General features: G+C 39.9%; 1 protein-coding gene across 1 annotated transcript in view; it reads right to left on the bottom strand.

Annotated features, from left to right (window-relative positions):
• The window catches only part of PDE6A (phosphodiesterase 6A), a 107,724-nt gene that overhangs the window by 59,414 nt on the left and 22,279 nt on the right, over window positions 1-26,031 (bottom strand). The window contains exons 6-10 of the mRNA XM_043980715.1: window positions 22,013-22,077; window positions 18,646-18,712; window positions 18,328-18,375; window positions 12,899-13,048; window positions 169-312 (exon numbers count right to left, since the gene is read on the bottom strand). Of these exons, the coding sequence (XP_043836650.1) occupies window positions 169-312; window positions 12,899-13,048; window positions 18,328-18,375; window positions 18,646-18,712; window positions 22,013-22,077 (474 nt within the window). The remainder of the gene's footprint in view (window positions 1-168; window positions 313-12,898; window positions 13,049-18,327; window positions 18,376-18,645; window positions 18,713-22,012; window positions 22,078-26,031) is intronic.

The raw sequence follows: 26,031 nt of genomic DNA on the forward strand, positions 1-26,031 counted from the left end.
TATTAGTACCAGACAGAGGGAGATCAGGGTTCCTTGAGTCCCATGTGGCTGACCTGCCATCAAGCTCGAGTCCTCCACAGATTTCAGATGCTCAGGAAAAAAAATGTCCCAGGACAGAGAGGTATGTGGCAAGATTATAGATAAAATTTTTAAAAAGAGGATACTGACCAGTATTTCCTGTATCTCCTCATTGTCACACTTCACATGATATTTGACCATATCCTGGAATACATCCTTCCTGTTTTCAAGCTTGTTCATTGATTCATAGGTGTCAGGGTTTAGGACAGACCAGCCAAGGAACTGGGTTAGAGACTGAAAAGAAAGAGAAAGAATGGACAGGATAAGAAATATTTCTTCTTATTCTCTCCCTGTGTTGAAAGAACATGGGAATAAAAAAAATTAAACTTAAAGTTATTTTGAAAAAAAATTAAGAATATAGCATTTAGGGGCAGCTAGGTGGTACAGTGAATAAAACACTGGCCCTGGATTCAGGAGGACCCGAGTTCAAATCTGGCCTCAGATACTTGACACTTATTAGCTGTGTGACCCTGGGCAAGTCACTTAACCCTCATTGCCCGCAAAAAAACAAAAACAAAGAAAAAAAGAAAAATATAGTGTTTAGTGAGGGTGGGGATAAGTATTTTATTATTATTTTTAACAATTTGCTTTCCATTCTCACCTTCAGCTTCCCTACAACCCTATGAGATTTCTTTTTTTAAATATATTTTATTTTTTCCTCAATTGCATTTTAAAACCATTTTAAACATTTTTTCTTTGTTTTTGTGGGGCAATGAGGATTAAATGACTTGCCCAGGGTCACACAGCTAGTAAGTGTCAAGTGTCTGAGGCCGGATTTGAACTCAGGTCCTCCTGAATCCAGTGCTGGTACTTGATCCACTGTGCCACCTAGCTGTTCCTTAACATTTTAAAAAAAGTTTGGAGTTCCAAATCCTATCCCCCCCCCTTCCCTGGGATAACGGTAAGCAATCAGCTATGTTATGCATGTGCAATCATGTGAAAACATTTCCATCTTAATCCCTATGATATTTATTAAAGCTGGGTTTGGGCCTAATGTCCCCAAATAATCACCAACAACTACCTGTGGATGTAGTTCGGAGTTGGCATGACCCCCTCGTGCACATGTGGTATAAAAAAAGTCCTAATAGTCTAATGGAAAGAGATTGGAGCAAGTAGAAATGAGACCCCTGGCCTAGGCCCAGCTGTTACAGAATATTGGAGCTTTACAAAAGGACCTGAAACTACTTCTAAATCATTTAAACAGTCCTTTTGGTATTCAAGAACCAATTCACCCGTGACACTTTTATCAATCCTTCTATTTCAGCTTGTCTTCCCACCCTTTCCATTTGTTTCCTATTCCTATCTCTGTCTCACATAATTAATTTTTTGGTGGGGGGAAGCCAATGAGGGTTAAGTGACTTGCCCAGGGTCACACAGCTAGTTAGTGCCAAGTGTCTGAAGCCAGACCTAAACTCAGGTCCTCCTGAATACAGGGCTGGTACTTTAACTGCTCCCACATAATTATTTTTTAACAGAAGGTAATTTAAACAGTTAATATTTCTTATAAAACAAAACAAAAGGATCTTAAATGTCAACTAGTTCATCCCCTTATTTTAGAAACGGGTAAACTGACATCTGGGCAGGTCAAATGACCTGTCAAAGGACATACAGTGAATTAAGAGCAGAGTCATGACTAGAATTCAAGTCTCTTGACTCCCAAACCAATACTTCCTACAATATTTTCTATTACATTTAAAATTCATTTTTCTCTTTAAAAATATAATCTTTTCCCAATTAATGAAAATCAACACACAATTATACATAGTAATTATACTATTATTATCTCCATTTTACAAATGAGGAAACTGAGGTAGAGGCTGAGAACATAGATAAATGGCTTGCCTAGGGTCACGTGGCTAATAAGTGACTGAGGAGGAACTTGAAACCAAGTCTTCCTGACTCTAGGCCTACCATCCCATTCATGATGCCACACTTCACTTCTTGTAGTAGGAAAATAGCTGGGTTTGGAGTCAGAGGACCTGGCTTTAAATCTTGACCCTCTAATCTACTACTTGTGTGACTTTGGACAAATCACTTACACTTGGACAAAAAAATCTCTTTTTCAGACTGAGTTTTCTCATCTGTAAAATAAAGGGAGCTGTGCCACTGAGCCCAAGCTGGTCAAAGATACACAGAAAGGTCCCAAGGACACCAAACTATAGTAGCACTTTTTGCAGTAGCAAAGAACTGTCAATTAGAGAATTGGTTATCAAGTAAGTCCTAGTGCAAAAACACAGTGGAATATTAATGTAGGGTAAGATACAATAAATATAAAATATGTAGAGAAGCATGGGAAGACATCTGAACTAATGCAAAAAACAAGAATATGTCAACCAGTAGAATTACTCTGTTGTGATGAAATGGAATGATGGGAATTGAAGATCTGCAGGTCAGAATGCAATTTCTGGGGCTTGCCTTGATGCTGCTCAGGTGAGATGTTGAAGAATGACTAATGTCAGTGGGACCTGAGGAGGCTCAAAGCCCAGCAGATTCAATGGGAACTGGAAAGGCTCAAAGCCCACAAGTAGGTAGAGAGTAAGGATTATGAAAAAAGAAATGTAGAATCCTGTAGAAATGATGGAGACTAGATTGGTGGGAGGAATTCCTCAGCTATTTTCCCTGGGAATACTAAGGAGAATGAAGAATTTTAACTTTCTTCCCACTTTGTCCTTCTACCTGAAATGGCAGAGATTTACTATAAATTTTCTGTTCAGAATTCCCGATTAAATTCATATCTTTGGAGCTAATTTTATCCTAGATATAAAATCATGATCAGTCATAACTTTTTTTTTTGGTGAGGCAATTGGGGTTAAGTGACTTGCCCAGGGTCACACAGCTAGTAAGTGTCAAGTGTGTGAGGCTGGATTTAAACTCAGGTCCTCCTGAATCCAGGGCTAGTGCTCTATCCACTGCACCACCTAGCTGCCCCAGTCATAATTTTTTGTAACAGTATATATCTTTATTAGTGAAGTGGGAGAAGGGGTTTTCAATAAAGACCAGTGAACCATAGGTACAGAAGAGACAAGGGGTCTGATCCCCATGTCTAAATCCATAACACTGTTTTATCCTAGCTGAGGTTCTAAGCCCAGTGAGAAAAAAAAATCTCAAAGAGTTTTGATGTATTAAAATTTTTTATAATCTTCCCAGTGGCAGAGAAATATGAATTCCACTAATCCTACATACTGCTGAGTCATGAGTAAACAGATTTTAATGGTGGAAGAAGGGACACTAATAGCCAGAAGCTCTTCTCACAAGCAATTAGCTTTGGGCAGGCTTACTCTCCCATAGAAGAGTGAGAATCATAGAGGAAGTGGCAATTTAAGGGGAAATCCCTTAAAGGACTGCTAAGGAAGAAGTTGGGAAAGAATGGTAGCACTAGAATTCCAAAAATGGGGCCCACCTAAAGAATGAGCAGCCGGTTTGCCTATGATACTAACCACAACCAATCCCTTAACCCCACACTATTATACTAAAAAAAAAAAATGTACATGATGACAATATAAATGGAAAGACAAAGAAAAAGAAAGGAGAAAGGGAAAGAAAGAAAGAGAAAGAAAGAAAGAAAGAAAGAAAGAAAGGAGAAAATTAATGCTGGGAAATCATAATTGTCATAGGTGAGAGATGATGGTCCTTAGGTATTTCTCAACAAAGAATTACACTCTCATCCACAGTCCAGTTAGAATTAAAGTGGTCTTTTATTTGGTGTTAAGGAAAGTGAGCAATTGGGAAGTGAAAGACTTCACCCTCAAGGAGGAAGCCTTAGAGACATTCTCCTCCTAGAACAGAAGAAAGGCAAAAGGGTTTATAGAGGATAGATGGAATGTCCACTTGAAAACTGGAAAGTTCCCTTTTGGGGTGGGGTAGGGAAAGCTTGGATGCTTGTCATATTCCTGAGAGTTGAGGGGGATTTTTTGAAATTGTAACGATTGGAATGACGGCACCTGCTGGATACTTACTGTAGAAGAGTTCTGCCCATGAAGCGAAGGTCTTTGAGGGCAAGACCAGGAGTCTTTTCTTTGGGAGGAAGTGACGCGGGCTAGTGGGAGGAGGAAGGAAGAGACTGGCGCTCAGTCTCGGGCTCTTCCTTTTGGACTCTGGCGGAGAGCGGAGCGAGAAATGTGCTCTCCCTTTAATAGATAGGAATCTAGGCCTTTCTTTCTCTTTACCAAATTCTTATTCTCCTTAATAAATGCTTAAAAGCCTAACTCTTGCTAAAGCTTATAATTTATTGGCGACCACTCATTAAATAGTTTAGACAGTTTAGCTAGAATTTTAACCCTTAACAGATGGCAACCACGAAGGGATAAGCTAACCCTCAGTCTTCTTCTGATCTGCTGGTTGGGTAAGAAATTTCCCCTCCCTCTCCCTTTAACTGCTAAGTACTGGTGTACTGGCTGTGTTTTTCCTTTGAATTTTTTCGAATGGACCTTTTAAACTCCCTAATTACCCTATTTTTGATTTTAGTCTGTTTAACCAGACAAATGGGGGATAAGATCATGTTAATGCTTTGTTTTTGTGGATTTTCTATTTTTCTTTTTATTTTTGTTAAAAGAGCCAGCAACTTACTCACACAAGGAAATATCACTCCCTCTCCCAACCATGCTTTTTCAGAGAAACCTGAAGAGATTCCTGCAGCTTTTCCCAATTCTAACACTAATTGTTGCTCTAATTTTGCATGCCTGGAGGCAATGACCCACCCTCTAGAAGTTTTTAATCCCCTAGCACCTGGAGGCAAAGTGGGGGAAGAGGAATCCAGGCCAGAGTTCAAAATCAAGTCTGATTCAAATTGTGCTGGTCCCTCCCCTCCTCTCCAGACCCCACCCTCTACTCCCCCCATGGCCAAGCCCTTTGCTTCCCCTGCCCGGGAAGTCCAAAGATCTAATGCGCATGCTCAACTTTCTCTAACTACATTTGCAGCTTCAGGCTCAGCCCTTCCCCAGCCTGGCTGTGCTTCTGAGACAACCTTAGAAAACCCTTTAAATTCCAGATATGCTCGTTTTGTTCATAATTTTGCTAACCTGCTTTTGTCTTTAATTAGTAATCTTATAAAGCATTTGTATGGTGAAAAGACTGACAGACAATATAGAGGGGTTAAAGAAGAAAAACTTAAGCTGAATAAGAATGACAATCATCACCATAGTTCAAGACTCCGCTTCTTTTGCCATGGAAGTATATATATTTTACAGAAATGTAGAAGTAAGAAGCAAGGTATTGATATGAGTATTGGGGATTTTAGATATCGGAATCAAAAGTGTTCTAAATTCACTCAGATTATTAATAGTATCAGTTCAGAGGTTACATAGGATTTCTATACTATTACATATACATTTTGAAATTAATGGTATGGGTTTATTTTCATAGAGATTTTAATGCTTTTGAGATTGTGTCTTATACTTAGTTTCTAAAACAAGGAGAATATTTGTAAAAGCTTTTTATAGTCATGTGATCAAGTTTATATTTTATAATACTCTTATTGATATTAAGTTCATATTCATTTAGATTTCCTTAGTTTGAATTTCACTGTCTTTTATTGTTCCATTTGTATTTTCTTCTATTCATTTGTCTATCTAATTTTGAAACATGGCAAGATGGTTTTGATTTCATAATACAATGTTAATTCTAGGAGTATTGTGCTCCCATATTCTGAGTTGTTTGTTTTTGTTATTTTTTCTCAACTGATTATTTGATCAAACTCTTTAAAGCATTTCCCTGGCAAATTGGTTGCCATGGCAAGTGTAAATTGATTCTAGAAGTATTATTTTTGATAAGCATATTCCAAAAAAAAAAAAAAAAGAGGGGAACATTTGTAAAAGTTGTCTTTGAGATTGTGTTGTGCTTTAACTTTTATTTAAATATGTTCAGATTTTTCAAAAAAGTAATTGTATACTAAGTAAAAAAAAGGGGTATTATTTGAAATTGTTGCATAATTATATATTGTGTTCTGAGTCAAGATGTATTCACATTTTTTGCAATCATTTATTATCCTCAATTTTTAAATCCATATGAGACTTGGATTATGGGAACTTATCATTTAAGACATTAATTGCCTTTATTCTGAGTTATCAGATGCCAGTTGGCCAAGATGCCATCCAATCACAAGAGGAATACATGCAAGAGCAGACACTGAATTGTCACATGAGGGGAGACATGCATGAAGTCAAGGTATGGCCGAGGGAACAGCTTTTGACTAATGTTGAGGTTGGATTCTCTTGGTTTAATATTTTATTTTATTTTTCCCCACAATATTGTACAGATGGCTGGAAGTATTCATCCCACCCATCTTATTCTACGCCTGGCTTCTATGCTCCCTCCTATATGCCTGATGCCATGGACATCTCAATCCCATGCATCTGATTAAGTCTGACTCAGTTTCCTCCAATATGTTCGGTGGCATGGACATATATTCCATCCACCTATTTTAAGCCTGGCATACTGTATGGGCAGTACATATTGCTCAAGTGTGGGAATGCTCATATCCCATCATTTCTCTGTTCTTTTATGGTAACCCCCATAATTATCTCAGGTGTCATGATAAATACAGTGTTGAATTTGGCCTTGACACCTGTTACCAATTATATTAGATTTTTTAAATTTCTCATAATGGCATGAGGATGATTAGGCAGATGATGCAAAAAGTGATGAAACAAAGATAAAAATTATTTTGAAAAATTAATATCACAGCAATTGTCTTCTCAATTACCCTCCATAAGGGGGGGACTATAGTAATATTATATAATATATAATAGTAATATTATAATTTTAAAGAATGTTTCAATTTTTGTTTTATTATATGTTTCATGTGTAACAACTAAGATTCTGAATTCCCTTAGACATGTTTTTGAGAACTTTCATTGTTTGATTTGATTATTGACAAAGCTATTTTAAAGTTGTGTTAAGCTCAATTTTGTAGGAAATTTCCTGGCTGATTACCAGTATCCACACATCAACCCCTGAAAAGACTTCCATTCCACGACTACACCTAGAGGACATCTGAGAAAAGACTTTCAGAGACTTTAAATGAACAGTTTTGATTTGTTTTTGTTGGTTTTTTTTCTCTTTCTGTTATAATATACACCATCTGTAACATGTATTCTCTGCAGAGGCCCTCCCTTTGCAAGACTAATGTCAAAGCGTCGGTTCATGAGGACAAAAAAAAAAATCGCCCCTCTGGACAAAACTTTCCTCTCTTCCTTTTCTATATTGTTGTTCACATATTATTAGTTAGCAATAGTTATTATATTGTTTTTACTGTTCCATCAAGGAAACATTTTGTTTCTTGAGGAACAACAGGGGGGACTGTAACGATTGGAATGACGGCACCTGCTGGATACTTACTGTAGAAGAGTTCTGCCCATGAAGCGAAGGTCTTTGAGGGCAAGACCAGGAGTCTTTTCTTTGGGAGGAAGTGACGCGGGCTAGTGGGAGGAGGAAGGAAGAGACTGGCGCTCAGTCTCGGGCTCTTCCTTTTGGACTCTGGCGGAGAGCGGAGCGAGAAATGTGCTCTCCCTTTAATAGATAGGAATCTAGGCCTTTCTTTCTCTTTACCAAATTCTTATTCTCCTTAATAAATGCTTAAAAGCCTAACTCTTGCTAAAGCTTATAATTTATTGGCGACCACTCATTAAATAGTTTAGACAGTTTAGCTAGAATTTTAACCCTTAACAAAATGATGGTCCTGACTTTTGAGGTTATCTCTGTTTCCTAGCTCCAGTCAGGTAGTAGCACCTAATTGATTTTCCTGCTATAGAATTTTATTTCCCCTTACTTCTTTTTTTTTAAGCCCATGCCACATTCTTTTTATTTTATTATTTTATTTCTTTACATAAAAGTATTTTATTATTTTCCAGTTACATGGAGATATAGCTTGCAACATTTGATTTTGGGGGGTTTTTTGTTTTTGTTTTTGTTTTGGTGAGGCAATTGGGGTTAAGTGACTTGCCCAGGCTCACACAGCTAGTAATTGTTAAGTGTCTGAGGCTGGATTTGAACTCAGGTTCTCCTGAATCCAGGACCAGTGCTCTATATACTACGCCACCTAGCTGCTCAACATTTGTTTTTATAAGATTTCTAGTTTCAACTTTTTCTTCCTTCCTCCACTCCCTCCCCCTTCCCCAAGACAGGAAGCAATCTGATATAGGTTACATATGTACAATCACATTAAACATATCTCTGCATTAGTCATGCTGTGCAAGAAGAATCAGAGCAAAAAGGAAAAAACTCAAAAAAGCAAAACAAACAAAAAAATAGAGATAGCATGGTTCAATCTGCCTCTAGATTCCACAGTCCTTTTTTTTTTTCTTCTTTTTCTGGATTTGGAGAGCATTTTCCATTCTCCTCTTACTTCTTAAGGTGTGTCTGTCCTGATATCTAGTTGGTCAATCTAAACTTTGATAGTCACTTGATTCCTCAATATGTCTGTAACTGTTACCTGGTCATCTTTGGTTTTTGCTTCTCACAGGAGAAACTTCTTCTGATCTATTCCAAGCCCATGTCAACAATGATCCTGAAGAACAGGTGAGAAAACTCCTGTCCTTTTCAGGGGAAGGGGATGATGGGTACATAATATTGCATGTACTGCCAGCCTTGGTTAATGTGCTTTTTTGTTTCTCTGAACTACATTTCCCCATTTTTTTCCTTGTTACAAAGGATGAATTTCTGTATAGAAGAGGAGGGATATATTTGAACCTGAAGGTGATATAAAAACTAAATATAGCAATAAAAATGTCAAAATATATTAAAAAATAAAATAAAGGGGTTGAATTTTATGACCTCTCATGTTCCTTTCAGTACTAAAACTATGATCCTATAAAATTATGTCTGTGCCCTATAAAATCAACCTTATAGAACCAAGGTCACCTTTTTTTTTTTAAACCATCCTGAGAAGGCTGAGCTCCTAGGCAAAGGAGTCATATGGTTAACCCTGTGTCTTGTGGATGGGATCCAGGGGATCCAGGGCTCCAGGGCCAGCAATGCAGAGCCCATAAAGGTGCACACTTGGTGAATTTTGCCTGATTCCACCACCCAGAAGCTCACTGTGAATCCACAGTGTTCTATGGGAGCCAACAAAGCTAACGTGAGTATAGGATACAATAATAAAAGCATAGGGTGACAAATGTGGAAGACTGCCTGTGCCTGGGTCATTTCACATATGGAGGATGCTATCCAGTATGAAGTACCTCATTTTAGGAAGGATAATGATAAACTCTGCTAAGAAGAGCGACCAAGATGGTGAAAAGATTTGAATCTCTGCCACGATGAAGCATTGGAAGGACTGGCCTGTGAAAGAAGAATTCTTTGGCTTGATTCCCGGGGGCAGGACCCGAACGAACCAAATTGGGGGTGGGGAAGGGGGCCTAGGTAGATTGTAGAGAATTAAATTGTGATTCTATGAAAGGAAAAATGTACTTTAAAACAGTTTTTTTAATTGATCTTTCATCTTTATATCACCTAGATTTTTCCCTGCAACCCTCTCATTCCCACTCCCAGAAAGTCATTCCTTACAGCAACAACAAAAAAATTTAAGAAAAAGAAAAGAAGGGGCAGCTAGGTGGCGCAGTAGATAAAGCACCGACCCTGGAGTCAGGAGGACCTGAGTTCAAATTTGACCTCAGACACTTGACATTTACTAGATGTGTGACCCTGGGCAGGTCACTTAACCTTCATTGCCCTGCAAAAATTTAAAAAAGAAAAAAGAAAAAGAAAAGAAAAAATCCATCAAAACAAATCATTACACTGAAAAAAAATCTTACATGAAATCAGTATTCTACACCTAAAGACTCGCCTACCTTTGCTATAGAGAGGAAGTATCTTTTCATATCTTTGTTTTTGGACCAAAACTTGTTCTTTATTAATTCAGCAACATTAAGTTCTGGTTGTTGTGTGGCTGTTCTTTTTCTTTGACATTGTTATAGGTGTTATATATGTATGTATATGTATATATAGTATGGATATTATATGTATATGTGTACATATAGTATATGTATATACGTGTATGTATACACATGTGTGCATATGCATGTGTATATGTGTTTATTCATTTATTCATCCATTCATTTATACATGTATTTGTTCACTTATAGTCTTCCTGGCTCTGCTTACTTCATTTTGTGTCAATTCATTTAAGGCCTTCCATGTTTCTCTCCAATGGTGAGGTCAAAACTATCTCTTATGACTCTGATGCCTAGATTGGGCGTGCAAACATATTTTGATTGAATCAGACAATCCGAACTGAGTGAATGAGACTGCAGCTATAGACTCTCCTTGAATTAATCAAAGCTATTGTGTGAGAGACTGGGTCACACCCTAAGCAATTTGCATAAAAGGGAGAAATTTCTCCAGAACTGGAGAGAGAAAATGAGATTCTGAGTCCTAGATTGCCTAGGTTGGAGCAAGATTAGAGCAGAGGGAGGACTGAGCATTGGCAAACTGAGTGTATCAAGAAAAGTCATTGCCTTCCCAGACTTCTGAGAGGACAGCCTAGGCCAAGGAAAACCCCAAGTAAAGGTAAACTCTTTCTCCAACTCCCTCCCCGCCCCCCCCCCATGCCTGGCAATTCAGGGATAATTGAATATAATCTACCGTTTTGTTACCCAAATGTTTCCAGAAAAACTGAATTAATTTAATACATGTCTAGGCAGAGAGTCCAATCTCTGCCTAGGTATGAGAAATTCTCTTGACTGAGGACTCAGAATAATTGTGAGCAAATTCAGAATTTTCCTTTAAAATAAACTCCCTAAAGCCAAAGAGAAGCCAAGTGCAGCTTAGGGGCCATCTTACCGCCCATTTGGTTGTTGTTTGTCCTTCATTCTCTCTCTCTTTTTTTTTTTTAATTTTAAATGGGGCAATGAGGATTAAGTGACTTGCCCAGGGTCACACAGCTAAGTAAGTGTTAAGTATTTGAGACTCAATTTGAACTCAGGTCCTCCAGATTCCAGGGCCAGCGCTTTATCCACTGTGTCATATAGCTGCCCTTGTCCTTCATTCTCAAAGAGGACCATGATATCAGGAGGCGATGTCGTGACTTACAGTGAGTTGGATTTAAGTGAGGGAGGGCTGTGCAAGGTCACCAGCCAGCCTCACTCTCTCCTCCAGTCACCGGGGTTCAGTGGGAAGATATACATAAGAACTAGAGATAACCCAGATGCAGTGGGAGACCTTGCCGTTTTTTTAAGTTAAGATCTTTCTCTGGTCTCAGTTTGCCTGAGACACCATCTGTTCAGTGATTAAGGTGAGGTAAGAAATGAGGCTAAGAATGCCATCTTTCACCTATTCAAAAAATAAATTAATGAATGAACAAACCAATAATAAAAAATTAATAGGCTAGCCTGGGAGGGGAAGACCCTCAGGGGCAAGCTCCAATTGGGCAATGATTTTCTTTTCTTCCCCTTCCCCCCCCTCCCCTCCCACTTCCTCCCCTCCTCTCCCCTCTCCTTCCCTCTCCTCTCCTCTCCTCCTTCTCTCCCTCTTTCCACATATGACTCACATCCTTACATGCTGGTGCTCTGTCCCCAGGAATACACGTTTTGATTGCTGAAACCTCACAAGATGTCTTGTGGTTTATAGGCTAGTTTTCTTTAAGGACTAGGTCTCAAATCCAAATCACTCTGACTCTCATCGATTGGCCAACAGTAGGTTCCCTGCCCAAACCTCATTTGGCCATTATTTGGCCCTTGGTGGCTCATAGTAAGTGTAAATAGCAATTGCTTCTCTTTTGTCCAGAAACCCTGTACTGTGGTGTTATATCTATATTCATCATGTTCATCATTTCTTAATTCTGCATCCTGGGCCATCACCAGTTGTCTTTACTTTCGTTCTGTCACTGGACTTTGATGACTCAGGAAGAAAGTGAGGCTGAGGACTTTGCACAACTCTGCATCACTTAAATGCAATTCTGTCTCACTTAAATCTAATTCACTCTCAAGTTGACATCGCCCATGACGTTATTGGTCCTCTTCAAAAATGAAGGATGAACAACAATTCAATATGTTTGTCATTTTTAAATTAAGAGCAATATTCCATTACTTTTTTTTTTTTGCTTTTTTTTTGGGGGGGGGGGTTGGGGGGGCAATTAGGGTTAAGTGACTTGCCCAGGGTCACACAGCTAGTAAGTGTTAAGTGTCTGAGGCCGGATTTGAACTCAGGTCCTCCTGAATCCAGGGCCGGTGCTCTATCCACTGCGCCGCCTAGCTGCCCCTCAAAGGCTTGCTTCTTAACCCCACTGAATCATTGGGAAAATCAGGTGGTGAAACAGGCAGTGTAAGGGGGCGAGGATGCATAGAGATGGAGGCTATATTGTGGGACAGACACCTCCTCTGAACTCAGCAACACAACTTATTCCTGGTTAAACACACCACAGTCCTTTCTTCTTCTTCTCCTGGCACCTTTCTCACTTTCATGTCTGACAGCCCTTCCTTTACCACAGGCTCAGGAAGTTCTTTCTGATCAGCAAAGTTCAGGGAGGACATCATTAAGATGTTCCCCAGAGAATAGAATGGCTCATGTCTCAGGCTGGCCTCCCATTCACCCACACCATTTGGAGTCATGTACAAGGACATTGTCTTCCTAATGCCCTTAATACGTCTCTCTACAGCCCAAAGATCACACAGACTCCTGTCTGCACTGAAATTATCACTGTTCTTTTCATTTTAGTACAATATGTTCCAACCCTCTTCCTTGCCCCTAGGTAGATGTGGGATCATTCTGTAGGGTCACAATAGGCTGCCTTCTGAGCCTGTTTTGCTGCCAACCACTCTTTTCTTGGATATTTACAGGAAAGGCACAGAAGGGGAGAAGGGGGGACAGGGATAGTGGAGGGACCTACCTCCATGAGAGTCTCATCCATTTCATCAAAGGGCTTTCCATCTTTTCGATTGTAAAACGTAGCCACTCCAACAATTTCTTCCTTCTTGTTGACTATGGGCATCGAGAGGACATTTTTAATCATCCATCCAGATTCATCCAGAGGTTCTTTCTACATAAAGCAAAGAATGATGTTATAGTTACTTCCATACTTATTTGCAGAGGTCATTAGACCAATGTCAGGAGGCATTCAGCTTCCTTCAAGGAATATCCAATTGCTCTGGATCAGACTAGGGTGGATTTTGCTCATTTTACTATGGGTCTAACTCAAGGCAACAGGAAATCTCTCTACAAGCCAGATGTGGATAGTGATTTTTTCCAAAGGCTATCCGGGAAGTGAAAGGGCTGAAGCCAATACCTGGAGAAGCAGCTTCATGGAAATGCCTGGCAGCTAAACTATGGAGTTGAATCGGAGATGCATATCTTCATAAAGTTAGAGTTGGAAGGAACCTTATAGGTTAACTAATCCAACTCCCTCATTTTACAGATAGGGAAAGTGAAATCAGTGTTCAAGGGACTTACCTAAGGTCACAAAAATAGCTAATAGAAGAGCTAGAATTGGAACCCAGGTCTTAGATGCTCTAGCTCAAAACCAAGGGATCTTTACTTGTACCAAAGTAGAAAATGAACTAGCTGTGGAACTAGAACTCTCCCTTCCTTCTTTCCTTCCTTCCTTCTTTCCTTCCTTCCTTCCTTCCTTCCTTCCTTCCTTCCTTCCTTCCTTCCTTCCTTCCTTCCTTCCTTCCTTCCTTCCTTCCTTCCTTCCTTCCTTCCTTCCTTCCTTCCTTCTTTCCTTCCTTTCTTTTTTTTGGTGGGGCAAACTAGGTTAAGTGACTTGCCCAGGGTCATACAGCTAGTAAGTGTCAAGTGTCTGAGGCTGGATTTGAACTCAGGTCCTCCTGAATCTAGGGCCTGTGCTTTATCCACTGTGCCACCTAGCTGTCCCCCTCTACTTACTTTCTAAAAGACTCTTCATTTCCCAGACCACCCCAGCCCCTCCAAACTCTTCCCCATTCCCCAACCTCCACATATACACTTCCCCACATATATCACCATTCAAGCCTTCAAAGTTGACCATGTAATACAGTGAGTTAAGAGTCCGAGTCTGGACTCACTGTTACACTCTGGTCTTTTATCCCAACCAAGAAGAAGATGAAAAAAAGGAAAGCCCTCTTGTTTCTTTTTATAGGAATCAGTCCTAGCCTACATTGTGAGTTATATATCAAAAACCCTTTCAAGATCTAGCATTATCCAAGTTCTATATTTTTAATTGGCATCCATTGGATTTATAAATTCCAGCTTCATTGTGTTTGTTATGTATCATCATGGTAATGAAGGTGGGACAGTGGATAGAATGCTGGACCTGGGGTCAGGAAGACTTCTCTTTCAGAGTTCAAATCCAGCCTCAGACATTTACTAACTGTGTGACCCTGGGCAAGTCACTTCACCCTGTTTGCCTCAGTCTCCTCATCTGTAAAATGAGCTGGAAAAGGAAATGACAAACTAGTATCTTTGCCAAGAAACCCCTGCCCCCAATAATGGGGTCATGAAGAATCAGAAATGACTGCAAAATGACTGAGCATCATACATCATCATACCAAAACTTTCTCTTCATCTTCTTCTTCCTCCTCCTTCTCCCCTCCCCTCCCCTCTGATGCTAAGATCTGATTAGTTCCTTTATTAACTGAAAACCAGAAGAGTGTTCAGTAGGCAAAGGCCAAGTTTTTACATTGTGGGGCAGGGCCTCAGTATTTTTCAGTTTCAAAATGGAGGTTATCTGGGAGTCACAGCTACAGTAAATTTGCAACCTAAATAAAAGGTTGGTCTTTGTAATTCAAGGAGAGTTGATTCTTTAGATATAATCTAGTAATATACTGCCAACGTAGCAAAAACCAAATGGCCTTATGAACTCATGCAGAGAGAAGAGGACAATAAATACATGTTGTCTAGGAAAGCAAGACCTCCCCTGTCTGATCACATGGGCAAACACGTGCCTGACTCTGCCATGTGCTTATGCAGAAACTCTTGACTCTCCACCACTGTCCCAACTGCTACCATCTCTTGGGCTTGAAAAGTCCAGTCTTACATCTTGAGCCTCTGAACTGTGCTTGGACAAAACTGTGGGTGAGCATATGTAGCTCCCATGTGCTTTTGGCCCAAGGTAGATTGTACTGTCTGAAGTTTTCCCCTTCACTCTACTCTGGTCTGTTATCTCAACAAAGAAGAGAAGGGGAAAAAGAAGAGCATTCTCTCTTTTTTTTTTTTTAATTTTTAATGTATAAGGTATTTTATTTTTTCCGTTACATGTAAAGATAGTTCTCAACTTTTGTTTATACAAGCTTTACAATTTCAGATTTTTCTTCCTCCCTCCCCTCCCTCCCCCCTCCCCTAGACAGCAGGTAATCTGATATAGGTTATATCTATATATCTCTATACATATAGATATAGATATAGATATATACACACATATATATACACATAATAACATTAATCCTATTTCTGCATTATTCCTGTTACAAGAGAAAAAATCAGAGCCGTGATGCAAAACCTCAAAATAGAAAAAAAAAAAACAACAGCACCCAAAACAAAAGAAATAATATGGTTCAATCAGCATCTATACTCCACAGTTCTTTCTTTCTTTTTTTTTCTTGGATTTGGAGATCCTCTTCTATCATGAGTTCCCTGGAACTCTTCTGTACCATTGCATTGGTGAGAAGAATATAGTCCATCACAGTAGGTCAACACTCAATGTTGATGATACTGTGTACAATGTTCTGGTTCTGCTCATCTCACTCATCATCAGCTCACATAAGACCCTCCAGGTTTCTCTGAACTCTTCCTGCTCATCATTTCTTACAGCACAATAGTATCCCATTGTATTCATATACCACAACTTGTCCAGCCATTCCCCAATTGATGGGCACCCCCTCAACTTCTAATTCCTTGCTACCACGTAAAGAGCAGCTATAAATATTTTTGTACATGTGGGTCCCTTTCCCCCTTCCATGATTTCTTTGGGCAAAAATAAACAATTTTGTTTGAACTGTCCTCACCTACCCCATGCTATAACAGGCAATCTAACTTAAAAAAAAATTTAATCAAGCAATCCCAGACAAAACCTGAAGATGTGGAAGTATTTGGCACTTGGAACTGATAAGTAAACATAAATATAATAATAACTTACATTTATATAATAATGGAACTGCATCGTATCAGGCATTATGCTAAGCACTTTACAAACATTACCTCATTTGATCCTCACAAAAACCCTGTCATTATCCCCATTTTACAGATGAAGAAACTGAGGTAAACAGTGGTCACATAACCGGTACTTAGGCCTTTCCACTGCACTACCTAGCTGAACTCAGATTAATTGAATTAACTGACCTTGATTTTCATGACACAGCAAACTGCATCTTTCAAATGGCAAAAAAAAATTAAAAAGGAAGCTATCACCCAGGTCTTGGGATTCCTTTCCTATCCCTCCTCATTCTCCTCTTCCTTTACTAACTCAATACTCAGAAAGAAGGCTTTGTGCCGCCAAGGATAGAATTGTTAAGACATTCACCGCAGGCCACAGCCAGCAGCTGGGGGAAGATGGGGAGTGTAGAAATCTTAAGAGTGTGGAAAGAGCTTTCAAGGCGGACCTGATGAAACTTGTGGCACACCCTTGGAGGTTCACTGGAACAGGTGATGAAGCATACTTTACTACATATTAGGTGTGGAAAGGTACATATACTGTCAATGAATCAATCAACAAGCATCTATTAACCTATCAGATAAGATGACTTTGATGGTTGACTTTTGCTTAACATTTTCTTTGTTACATAGAAAGATTCAACTAGAGGAGGGGCAGGGTTTATTGGAACATCATAATAGTATAAATTTTTTTCAATCCATAAAAATTTAAATTTAGAGAATCACCATTGGTCCACTGTATTCTCTAGTTGTTTATTATTTTCTACAGATCTTTATCTGCTCATCTAAACTCACTGAAATAGAGAGCTGGAAGGATAGGTACTTTGCAAACAATTACTCTTCACACTACTCTTCTTTTCATAGAATGAAATTTAAATAAGGTGGTTTTTTGATTTTTTGGGTTTTGGGGTTTTTTTTTAGTGAGGCAATTGGGGTTAAGTGACTTCCCTAGGGTCATATAGCTAGTAAGTGTTAAGTGTCTGAGGCCAGATTTGAACTCAGGTACTCCTGAATCCAGGGCCAGTGCTCTATCCACTGCGCCACCTAGCTACCCCTAAATAAGGTTTTAAAAGTATTTATTTATGACTATCAGGTTAGGCATTCTGCTAGGTGCTGGGGAGACAAAGTGTCTGCTTTCAGGGATTAGATTTTATTGGGGAGAAAACCATGTACACAGATCAGTAAATTTTTAAATATAGGCAAAATTAATAGAATGTCATTAATTTTTTTGGTGAGGGAAGTGTACTAATGACTCGGGGAATCAGTAAAGATCTCTTATAGGAGGTGCATTTGAGCTGAGCCTTGGCAGAATTGAGGAAGGTAGATCACTTAGGTGTGGGCAAAGGCAAAGAGGGGGCAGCTAGGTAGTGCAGTGAAGAGAGTGTCAGGTCTGGAGTAAGGAAGACTCATCTCTGTGAGTTCAAATCCTATATTAGACACTTAACTAGCTCTGTGACCTTGGGTAAGTCACTTAACTTAGTTTTCTCTTATGTAAAAGGAGCTGGAGAAGGAAATGGCAAACCTTTGCCAAGAAAACCCAAAATAGGGGCACAGAGAGTCAGACACGACTGAACAACAACAAAGGCAAAGAGAAAGAGGGCGGACTGTGTACAGGGAACAGAATAGGCCACTCTGGAATGGGGAGTGCATGGGAGGAGGGGTGAGTAATATGAAGTCAATCTGGAAAGGTATATTGGAGACAAATTAAAAAGGGCTTTGAAAATCAAAGAGAGGAGATTATATTTTGTCCTCAAGGCAAAAGTCACTGAAGTTTCTTGAACAAGGGAGAGGCATAAGCAAATCTGTGTTTTGTTAATATCACTTTGGCAGATATGTGAAGGATGTGGTTGAGAGGGGAATTGAAAGCCAGATTGGGACAAGTGAATTGTCCACATAATTGTTGTCCCAGGGATATATAATCCAGGTCTCTGCACTCCCAATCCAATGTTCTTTCCACCGCATCACACAAGAGTCATTCAATGCTATCAGATTCCCAACAAGCTAGGCATGGAATTATAATGATACTGATAATAATGATGATAGCAGCTAAGAACCTTAGGGAGTCTGACTCCCTTGCCAGCTCCCTTTATTACTCTGTTGAAATAACCTTTCAATAGTGTTATCTTCCTAACTTTTCGGTTAGAAAAAAAATCATCACATAGTTATCTCCTGGAGAAGAGCAAAGTGGCATACCTGGAAAGCGAAAAAGTCTTCTGATGCAGCATTCATGATATTGCAAATCTGGAAAGCACAAAATGGGACAAGATGAACCTGAATGGCCCTTGAGAGAGGACAAGGGAGGTGAGAGCAACAGCAGTCTTGCCCAGCCCCCAGCCCCCACCCCTCACCCTCCACCTCCCATCTCAGTTCTTGCATGTTACAGAGAAACTAAGGTGATGGATATTGGGACATGGGGGAGGGTGGCAAACTCTTCCCAACATTTTCCCCACTCTGATCCCAAATTGTCTTCCTTTCAGAGAGTGGTGTCCCCCATCTTAGCCCCACACTCACCAGGCCATTCTGGGCAACATATGTTGGGAGACCACTAACCAAAGCCCAGTGGTCAGGAGCTGGATTCCTATAAAAGAAAAACCAGACAATGACCTCTCTTTTGGTTAGGAGTTCAGAGGGAAACTCTGGTACAATACTTTTCCTTCCTCTTTTGCTCTTTTTTCCCCCTTCTGGCTGATATTTTCTTAACTAGAAACAGCTATTTTCCAACTGATTTTTTTGGGTGGCTCATTATCTTGAATGCTACAGGCTTCCCCCTAAATATCTCATAATGTGATACTGAAACAGTTGTATGTGATAGGTATATGCACACTAAATCATTTTTCTAAATATTTTGTACAGCATATCCGTGTTTATCTTGGCAGTGGTTTTAACGACAGCAAAGTATAGTAGCAGCACTTGGCCAAGGCCAGCAATTTGGCCCAGATTCTGAGTCTTCTATGTTTATTTAGTGGAGAAATTAACAGTACACCTACTTTCAGTGCTACTGAAAGACAGCGTAGTATAATGAATAGAAGAGACATCCTTGGAGTCTTGAACACCTGGGTTCAAGTCTTGCCCGAGATAGACAGTGGCTATATGATGCTAGCAGCATTACTAAACCTCTCAGTCTCCCAGGCAATTCTATAAGATGCAGAGAAGGTGCTAACCTGCTTTGATGAAGTTCCTCACCAGTACCCCCCAAATGGATGAAATCTCAGTTCTGGTTTTATATGTGCACATGTGCATGCATATTGGTGTATGCACACATATTATATATATATGTATATGTATATATATTTTATTTATATATACATACATATATATATGGAGAGAGAGGGAGGGAGAGAGACACATACACACACACACAGAGACTGAGACAGAGAGAGACAAAGAGAAAGACAGAAAGAGATAATGGAACATAGGGAAGGCTACACCTTGAACTCCTACATTAGGCCACAGTGATTAAGGCGTTTTATAGTGTGATGACAAATCCTCTAACTGATCCTGAGATAAAACTGAGAGGATTTAATTTTTTAAAAATAGCAACCTGTCTCTAACATCCTTTTCCTTTAAGTATTCAAAGCTTGAGAATTCTTGTGACCTGTATCCAGAGGGTGGAGTGGAGACAATGGCAAATGCTTTAGCCTTGACACAGCCCCATACAGCTGTTAACACATGCCCAACCTAAGCAAGCCTATGCCTGGATTAAGATCCCATTTTTTTTGGATTCTCTTTCTTATTAACAACCTGGTGAGTTTCACCAGACCCACCAGAAAGAACATTATGCTTGGCTAATTGATATAATAATACCCAGTGCCAAGGTGAACTATAAAATGCCTAATTAGCAATATTGCACAACTATTTTATGTTCTGACGGGGTTAAAAATATTGGCCTCAAAACAGAATGAAATATAGCAATAGGTTAAGATATTGAATTTTGTAGTAATCATTCTGTTAATGCATACTCTGTTTCTCCTATGCTTACCATTGCTTTTTGTATGAGAATAAAAATTAGTTGGGGGGCAGCTAGGTGGTGAAGTAGATAGATAAAGTACTGGCCCTGGATTCAGGAGGACCTGAGTTCAAATCCGACCTTAGACACCTGACACTAACTGTGTGACCCAGGGCAAGTCACTTAACCCTCACTGCCCTGCCCCCCACCCCCCGCAAAAAATAGTTGCCCTATGTCCAATTCATATGATACATTGAGTCCCTTTTTTACTTTTCCCTCTTTTGAGGAAATCCTAGACTATAGCCCAAACCAGAATTGAGGCCAGACTAGCCAGAGTAGGGGTGATAAATCAGTTAATGTGAGAATGGAAAGCCCAATCCACTATTGAGTGGTTAGGCCCTGCCCAACATTGAACTAGGTATGTGACCCCATGGCAAAGTTACAAAGCAAGGAGAGAAGGGTACCCTGAGCTCCAACAGCAGCTACCTCTAAGCACTATTTTACATATACAAAGTGTTCCAAAAGTCTTAGTGTAGTTTTAATATTATAAATGTGCGTGTGCACATGTATACACACATGTATACATACATACCTTAGCACTGGGAAGCCCTTTGGAAATAACCTAGTTCAATCCTTTAATTTTACAGGGGAGACAACTGAATACAGCTAGTTAATGATAAAGCAATTATTAAGCTACATATATATATCCATATATTTAAATATATACGCAATATATATGTATATATGTATGCGTGCAGATATTTATATACACATGTGTTTATGCATATCACATATGTGTATCTATTTTTATATAGATCGCGTGTACACATGTATATATGTGTGTGTATGTGTGTGTGCGTGTGTGTGTAGGGGTGTGTGTGTGTATATATAGTTTCTTCAACTGGTGATATTATAAGTACCTACCTCCCAGGGTTGTTGTGAGGATCAAGTGAGATAATAATTGTAAAGCACTTAGCACATTGTAGGTGTTGTATAAAGGCTAGCTAGCTAGCTAGTAGTGGTAGTGGTGGTAGAGAAGGAGGTGACCTTCTGGGCTCAGGCCCTACCTACATATTGACTGTGTGACCATAGGCAGATGACTTAACCTCTCTAAGACTATACATTAAGTTGAGGATCCCCATGCTGCCATTGAAATCAAAGCTCTGGACACTGACATCCCCCTGATTATAGCCTCCACCCAATCAAAGGAAAAAAACAAAAGGCTTACAAACATTTTTACCCAATCACACTAAAACAGCCCTGTGAGATGAATACTAGAGATACCAATGCCCTCATTTTACAAGTCAGGAAACTGAGTCTAGGTAAAGTTAAATGACTTGTCCATGGTCACACAGTTAATAAGTATTAGCGGTCAGAGTCAAACCTGTGCCTTCCTGATTTCAAATCCAGAATTCTATATTCAGAGATTCTTACCCTGGGGTTTGTGAGCTTGGTTTTTTGTTTTGTTTTGTTTTGTTTTTGCAGGGCAATGAGGGTTAAGTTACTTGCCCAGGGTCACACAGCTAGTAAGTGTCAAGTGTCTGAGGCCAAATTTGAACTCAGGTCCTCTTGAATCCAGGGCCGGTGCTTTCTCCACTGCACCACCTAGCTGCCCCAAGCTTGTTTTTTTTTTTTAATTTTTTTGATAACTATATTTCAGTATAATTGGTCTTCTTTGTAATATTATATATTTCACAGGCTTTGCCACACTGCCAAAGTCATCTATAAGACCAAAAAAGGTGAAGAACCCTTGAAATGTATACATTGTGCCTTGCTTTTCCTCATACCGTTTGCAGGATACTTCCATCAATAGCCACCCCCACCCCCATCTCCCTTTTTTTCTTTCATTGACATTGATTATATGTGGCAGCCTGCCTCTCTGGCACTGGAGGATTTCCTCATCTGGTTCATGTGCTTCCATTGGAAACTTACGGTATAACTTTAATGTCCTCTTTCCCATGGAGGATATAGTCGATGACCTTATAAAAGTTGATTTCCTGGACAAAGGAGATTAAAAACAAAATGTATATCAACAGTCATGAACTCCAGCTCTGATTTTATTTTTGTTTGTTTTTGTGGGACAATGAGGGTTAAGTGACTTGCCCAAGATCACACAGCTAGTAGGTGTCAAGTGTCTAAGGTCAAATTTGAACTCAGGTCCTCCTGAATCCAGGGCTGGTGCTTTATCCACTGCTTCACCTAGCTGCCTCCTTCAGCACTGCTTTTGTTTTTGGTTTTTTTTTTGGGGGGGGGTTTTGTGAGGCAATTGGGGTTAAGTGACTTGCCCAGGGTCACACAGCTAGTAAGTGTTAAGTGTCTGAGGCCAGATTTGAACTCAGGTACTCCTGATTCCAGGGTCAGTGCTCTATCCACTGTGCCACCTAGCCGCCCCTCAGCACTGCTTTTAAACAGATTGGAACTATTATCTGTCCATAGAACTAGTCTAGTTCTTTATTATTTAATATGTGGTTTCAAAAAAAGACTTGATGAAAGCCAGGCATAGAGAAACAAATGGATCTCTCAGTCAGCTCAGTAGCAAGTGAGCAGAAGTCATGATAGTTGTCAATGGGGGTCAGGTCAAAAAGTGTAGAAGGTATACTCATTTTTGGGGTAATGGGGGAGATAACTGAGAGTTAATAATAATAATAGCTAACATTTATAGAGTACTTACTATGTGCCAGACATTGTATTAAGCATGTTACAATTATTATCTTATCTGATTTTTACAGTAATTCTGGGAGACAGGAGCCATTATTATCTCTATTTTACAGATAAGGAAACTGGGACAAATAGGTTAAGTGACTTGCCCAGGATCATATAGTTAGCAGGTCATCTGAGGTCAGGTTTGAACTCAGGCATTCCTGACTACAAGAAAAGACTAAAAATTCTTTTTGGAGAACTAGAGAAATAGGCTTTAAACTTTCTTGTTTTGGGACTGGAAATATGGTCTCCTGTTGCCAATACCCAATTTCAGACTTTTATGAACATTTTGAAATGGATGTCCCATTGGCATCTCAAATTCAACATGTTCAAAATTAAGCTCATTTTCTTTTTCCCTGCTTATGAACTTCCAGTTGCTATCATTGTTGTTTGTCCTTTGTTTTTGAAGAAGACCATGACATGGGGTTGATGTCATGTCTTTCAATGAGTTGAATTTAAGTGAGGAAGGGCTGTGTAAGGTCATCAAACTCATTCTCTCCTCCAGAGCCATCTGGATCCAGTAGCAGGATATATATCAGGACGACTGGAGATGGTCCTGGATGTTTTAAGGCAATTAGGGTCAAATGACTTGCCCAGGGTCACACAGCTACTAAGTGTCTGAGGTGAGAGTTGAACTCAGGTCCTCCCAATGCTCCATCTACTGTGCCACCTAGCTGCCCCTTCCAATTACTATCAAGGGTACCCCAAACTCCAACTCACTGAGGCCTACAACCTCAATGTCATTTTTTTTTTGCAGGGCAATGAGGGTTAAGTGACTTGCCCAGGGTCACACAGCTAGTAAGTGGCAAGTATCTGAGATAGGATTTGAACTTGGGTCCTCCTGATTCCAGAGCTGGCATTTTATCCACTGCACCACTTAGCTGCTCCCCTCAATGTCATTCTTGACTCCTTACTCTCACTCACCCTACAACTGTTGCCAAATCCTGTCATTTCTGCCTTTTCTATCTCTAGTATAAGCCCCTTCTTTCTACTCACAGATCCATAACCCTAATTCTTAAGGCCCTCTTCCTCTTGCTGGGATTACAGCCTTCTAATTTGTTTCCCTGCTTCAGGTCTCTTCCTATTCATCCTCGGCTCGGCCTGTTAAAGTAATTTTTTGAAAGTGTAGAACTGACCATGTCCTCCTCCCTATCCCCCTCAAGGAGCACAGGATTATATGTCTAGAGATGGAAGAGCCCAGTGGTTAACTAGTCCACCCCCCCTCCCATTTTACAGATGAGGAAACTGAGGCCTGGGAAGGTTAAGTAACTTGCCCAGGGTCACCTAGGTAATAGGCATCAGAGGTGAGGTTTGAACCTAGGTCCTTTGAGGTGCATAGGCAGCTAGGTGGCGCAGTGGATAGAGCACCAGCCCTGGATTCAGGAGTACATGAGTTCAATTCCGGCCTCAGACACTTAACACTTACTAGCTGTGTGACCCTGGGCAAGTCACTTAACCCCAATTGCCTCACTAAGAAAAAAAGAAAAAAAAAGAAATGTATCAAATGATTGTAAAGATGATAAACTGTGAAAGACTTAGCTATTCTGATCAAGAGAGTGATCCAAGACAATTTGCAAGAACCCACGGTGAAAAATGCTACCTGAACTCTGAGTGCAGATTGAAGCATACATTTTAAAATTTTCTTTATTTTCCTTAAATACTAAAAGTTTTTTTTTACATATAATTGGGAAATATTTAACAAGATAAATTTTAAAAATAGATTTTAAAGGGGGCAGCTAGATGGTGCAGTGGATAAAGCACCGGCCCTGGATTCAGGAGTACCTGAGTTCAAATCCGGCCTCAGACACTTGACATTTACTAGTTGTGTGACTCTGGGCAAGTCACTTAACCCTCATTGCCCCACCAAAAAACAAAAACAAAAAAATAGATTTTAAAAAGGAAATTGTTGAAGGGATGAGGATTTGGGGGCCTGTGGGGTGGAAAGGCCTACCTCGGAAGCCTTTGGTGGCTCAGAGAATAGTGTTGGTACTTAAAAGTCACACCATTTTTTAGTCATGATAGGATGCTCATTCCCTAGGGTGTGTTTGACTTGTCCTCTGTGGGGAAGCCTTTAGGGGGGTACTACTGAAAGCATTTAGGTAACAGACAATCCCTACTCTCTGAGATTCAAGAATCCTCACCCTTTGCAGAAATGCTGGCAAAAGCTTTTCTAACTGGGCTTAGAACCTGTCAGGGTTTGAGGAAACAGAGCTTTCACAGGAGAAGACAAGGAGAGCAGTGTGCCAAATGCAAACATTACTCTTGCTCAGGGGCTTAGCGGCCTCACTCGCTGCTATTAAGCCAAGGTTCCACCCAAATCAGAGGTGGAGAAATGACTTGCTATTTTAAGGTCAAGGTTGAGTAGTCAATGAGCCCTCCTATTAACTGTCAAAAGAGGTTCGTTTAAATCAGACACAAACGCAGCTCATGACAAAGTTCCTTATGTGTAGAAGCACACTCTTAAAAAAGAAGTATGACTCTCATGGGCAGATGTTAGGGGCAGGAGGCAAAGAGAGAACAGCTATAACTGCTATTTAGGGGGCCAGCTAGGTGGTGCAGTGGATAAAGCACTGGCCCTGGATTCAGGAGGACCTGAGTTCAAATTTGGCCTCAGACACTTGACATTTACTAGCTGTGTGACCCTGGGCAAGTCACTTAACCCTCATCGCCCCACAAAAATAAATAAATAGATAGATTGATAGATAAATAAATAAAAATAGAATTGCCTGACTCCTTTGGAAAGAGGGAAGGCCATTAACCAAACCATTCCTTATCCTCTTTGACTTTGCCATAGAATTTACAATATAACTGCTATTTAGGGTCTCCCTAACAATTCAAATCAATGAACAAATTAAAAGCCTACTACCTGTAAGACACTCTACTAGATAGAGGATGAAATCTGACAGAACCCTTGCTCTCAAGGAGCTGACAATCTGAGAGAGGGCATACAACATCTCACAGATGCTTGTAAAATATATTAGACAATAAGAACAAAGCAAAGCTCACCTAAAGTGCTGAGAGATTCAAGCAGGAAAAGTCTTTCCAGCTTGGGGTGGGGGAGAGAGGGTTCAGAGATGACTAATTGGTTGGTAATTTACAATGGAGTTGAGAGGGCCATTTTTTTGTTTAAGCTCAGGAAATAGAATAGTGCAAAGAACTGTCTGGTGACAGCCTGGAAGAGGAAACCCAGCTCTGTCACACAAGAGACAGAGGACCTTAAGAAAGTCACTTCCCTGCTCTGCTTCAGTTTT

Source organism: Dromiciops gliroides, chromosome 2 (genome assembly GCF_019393635.1).
Source record: "Dromiciops gliroides isolate mDroGli1 chromosome 2, mDroGli1.pri, whole genome shotgun sequence".
In the NCBI taxonomy this organism is placed as follows: domain Eukaryota; kingdom Metazoa; phylum Chordata; class Mammalia; order Microbiotheria; family Microbiotheriidae; genus Dromiciops; species Dromiciops gliroides.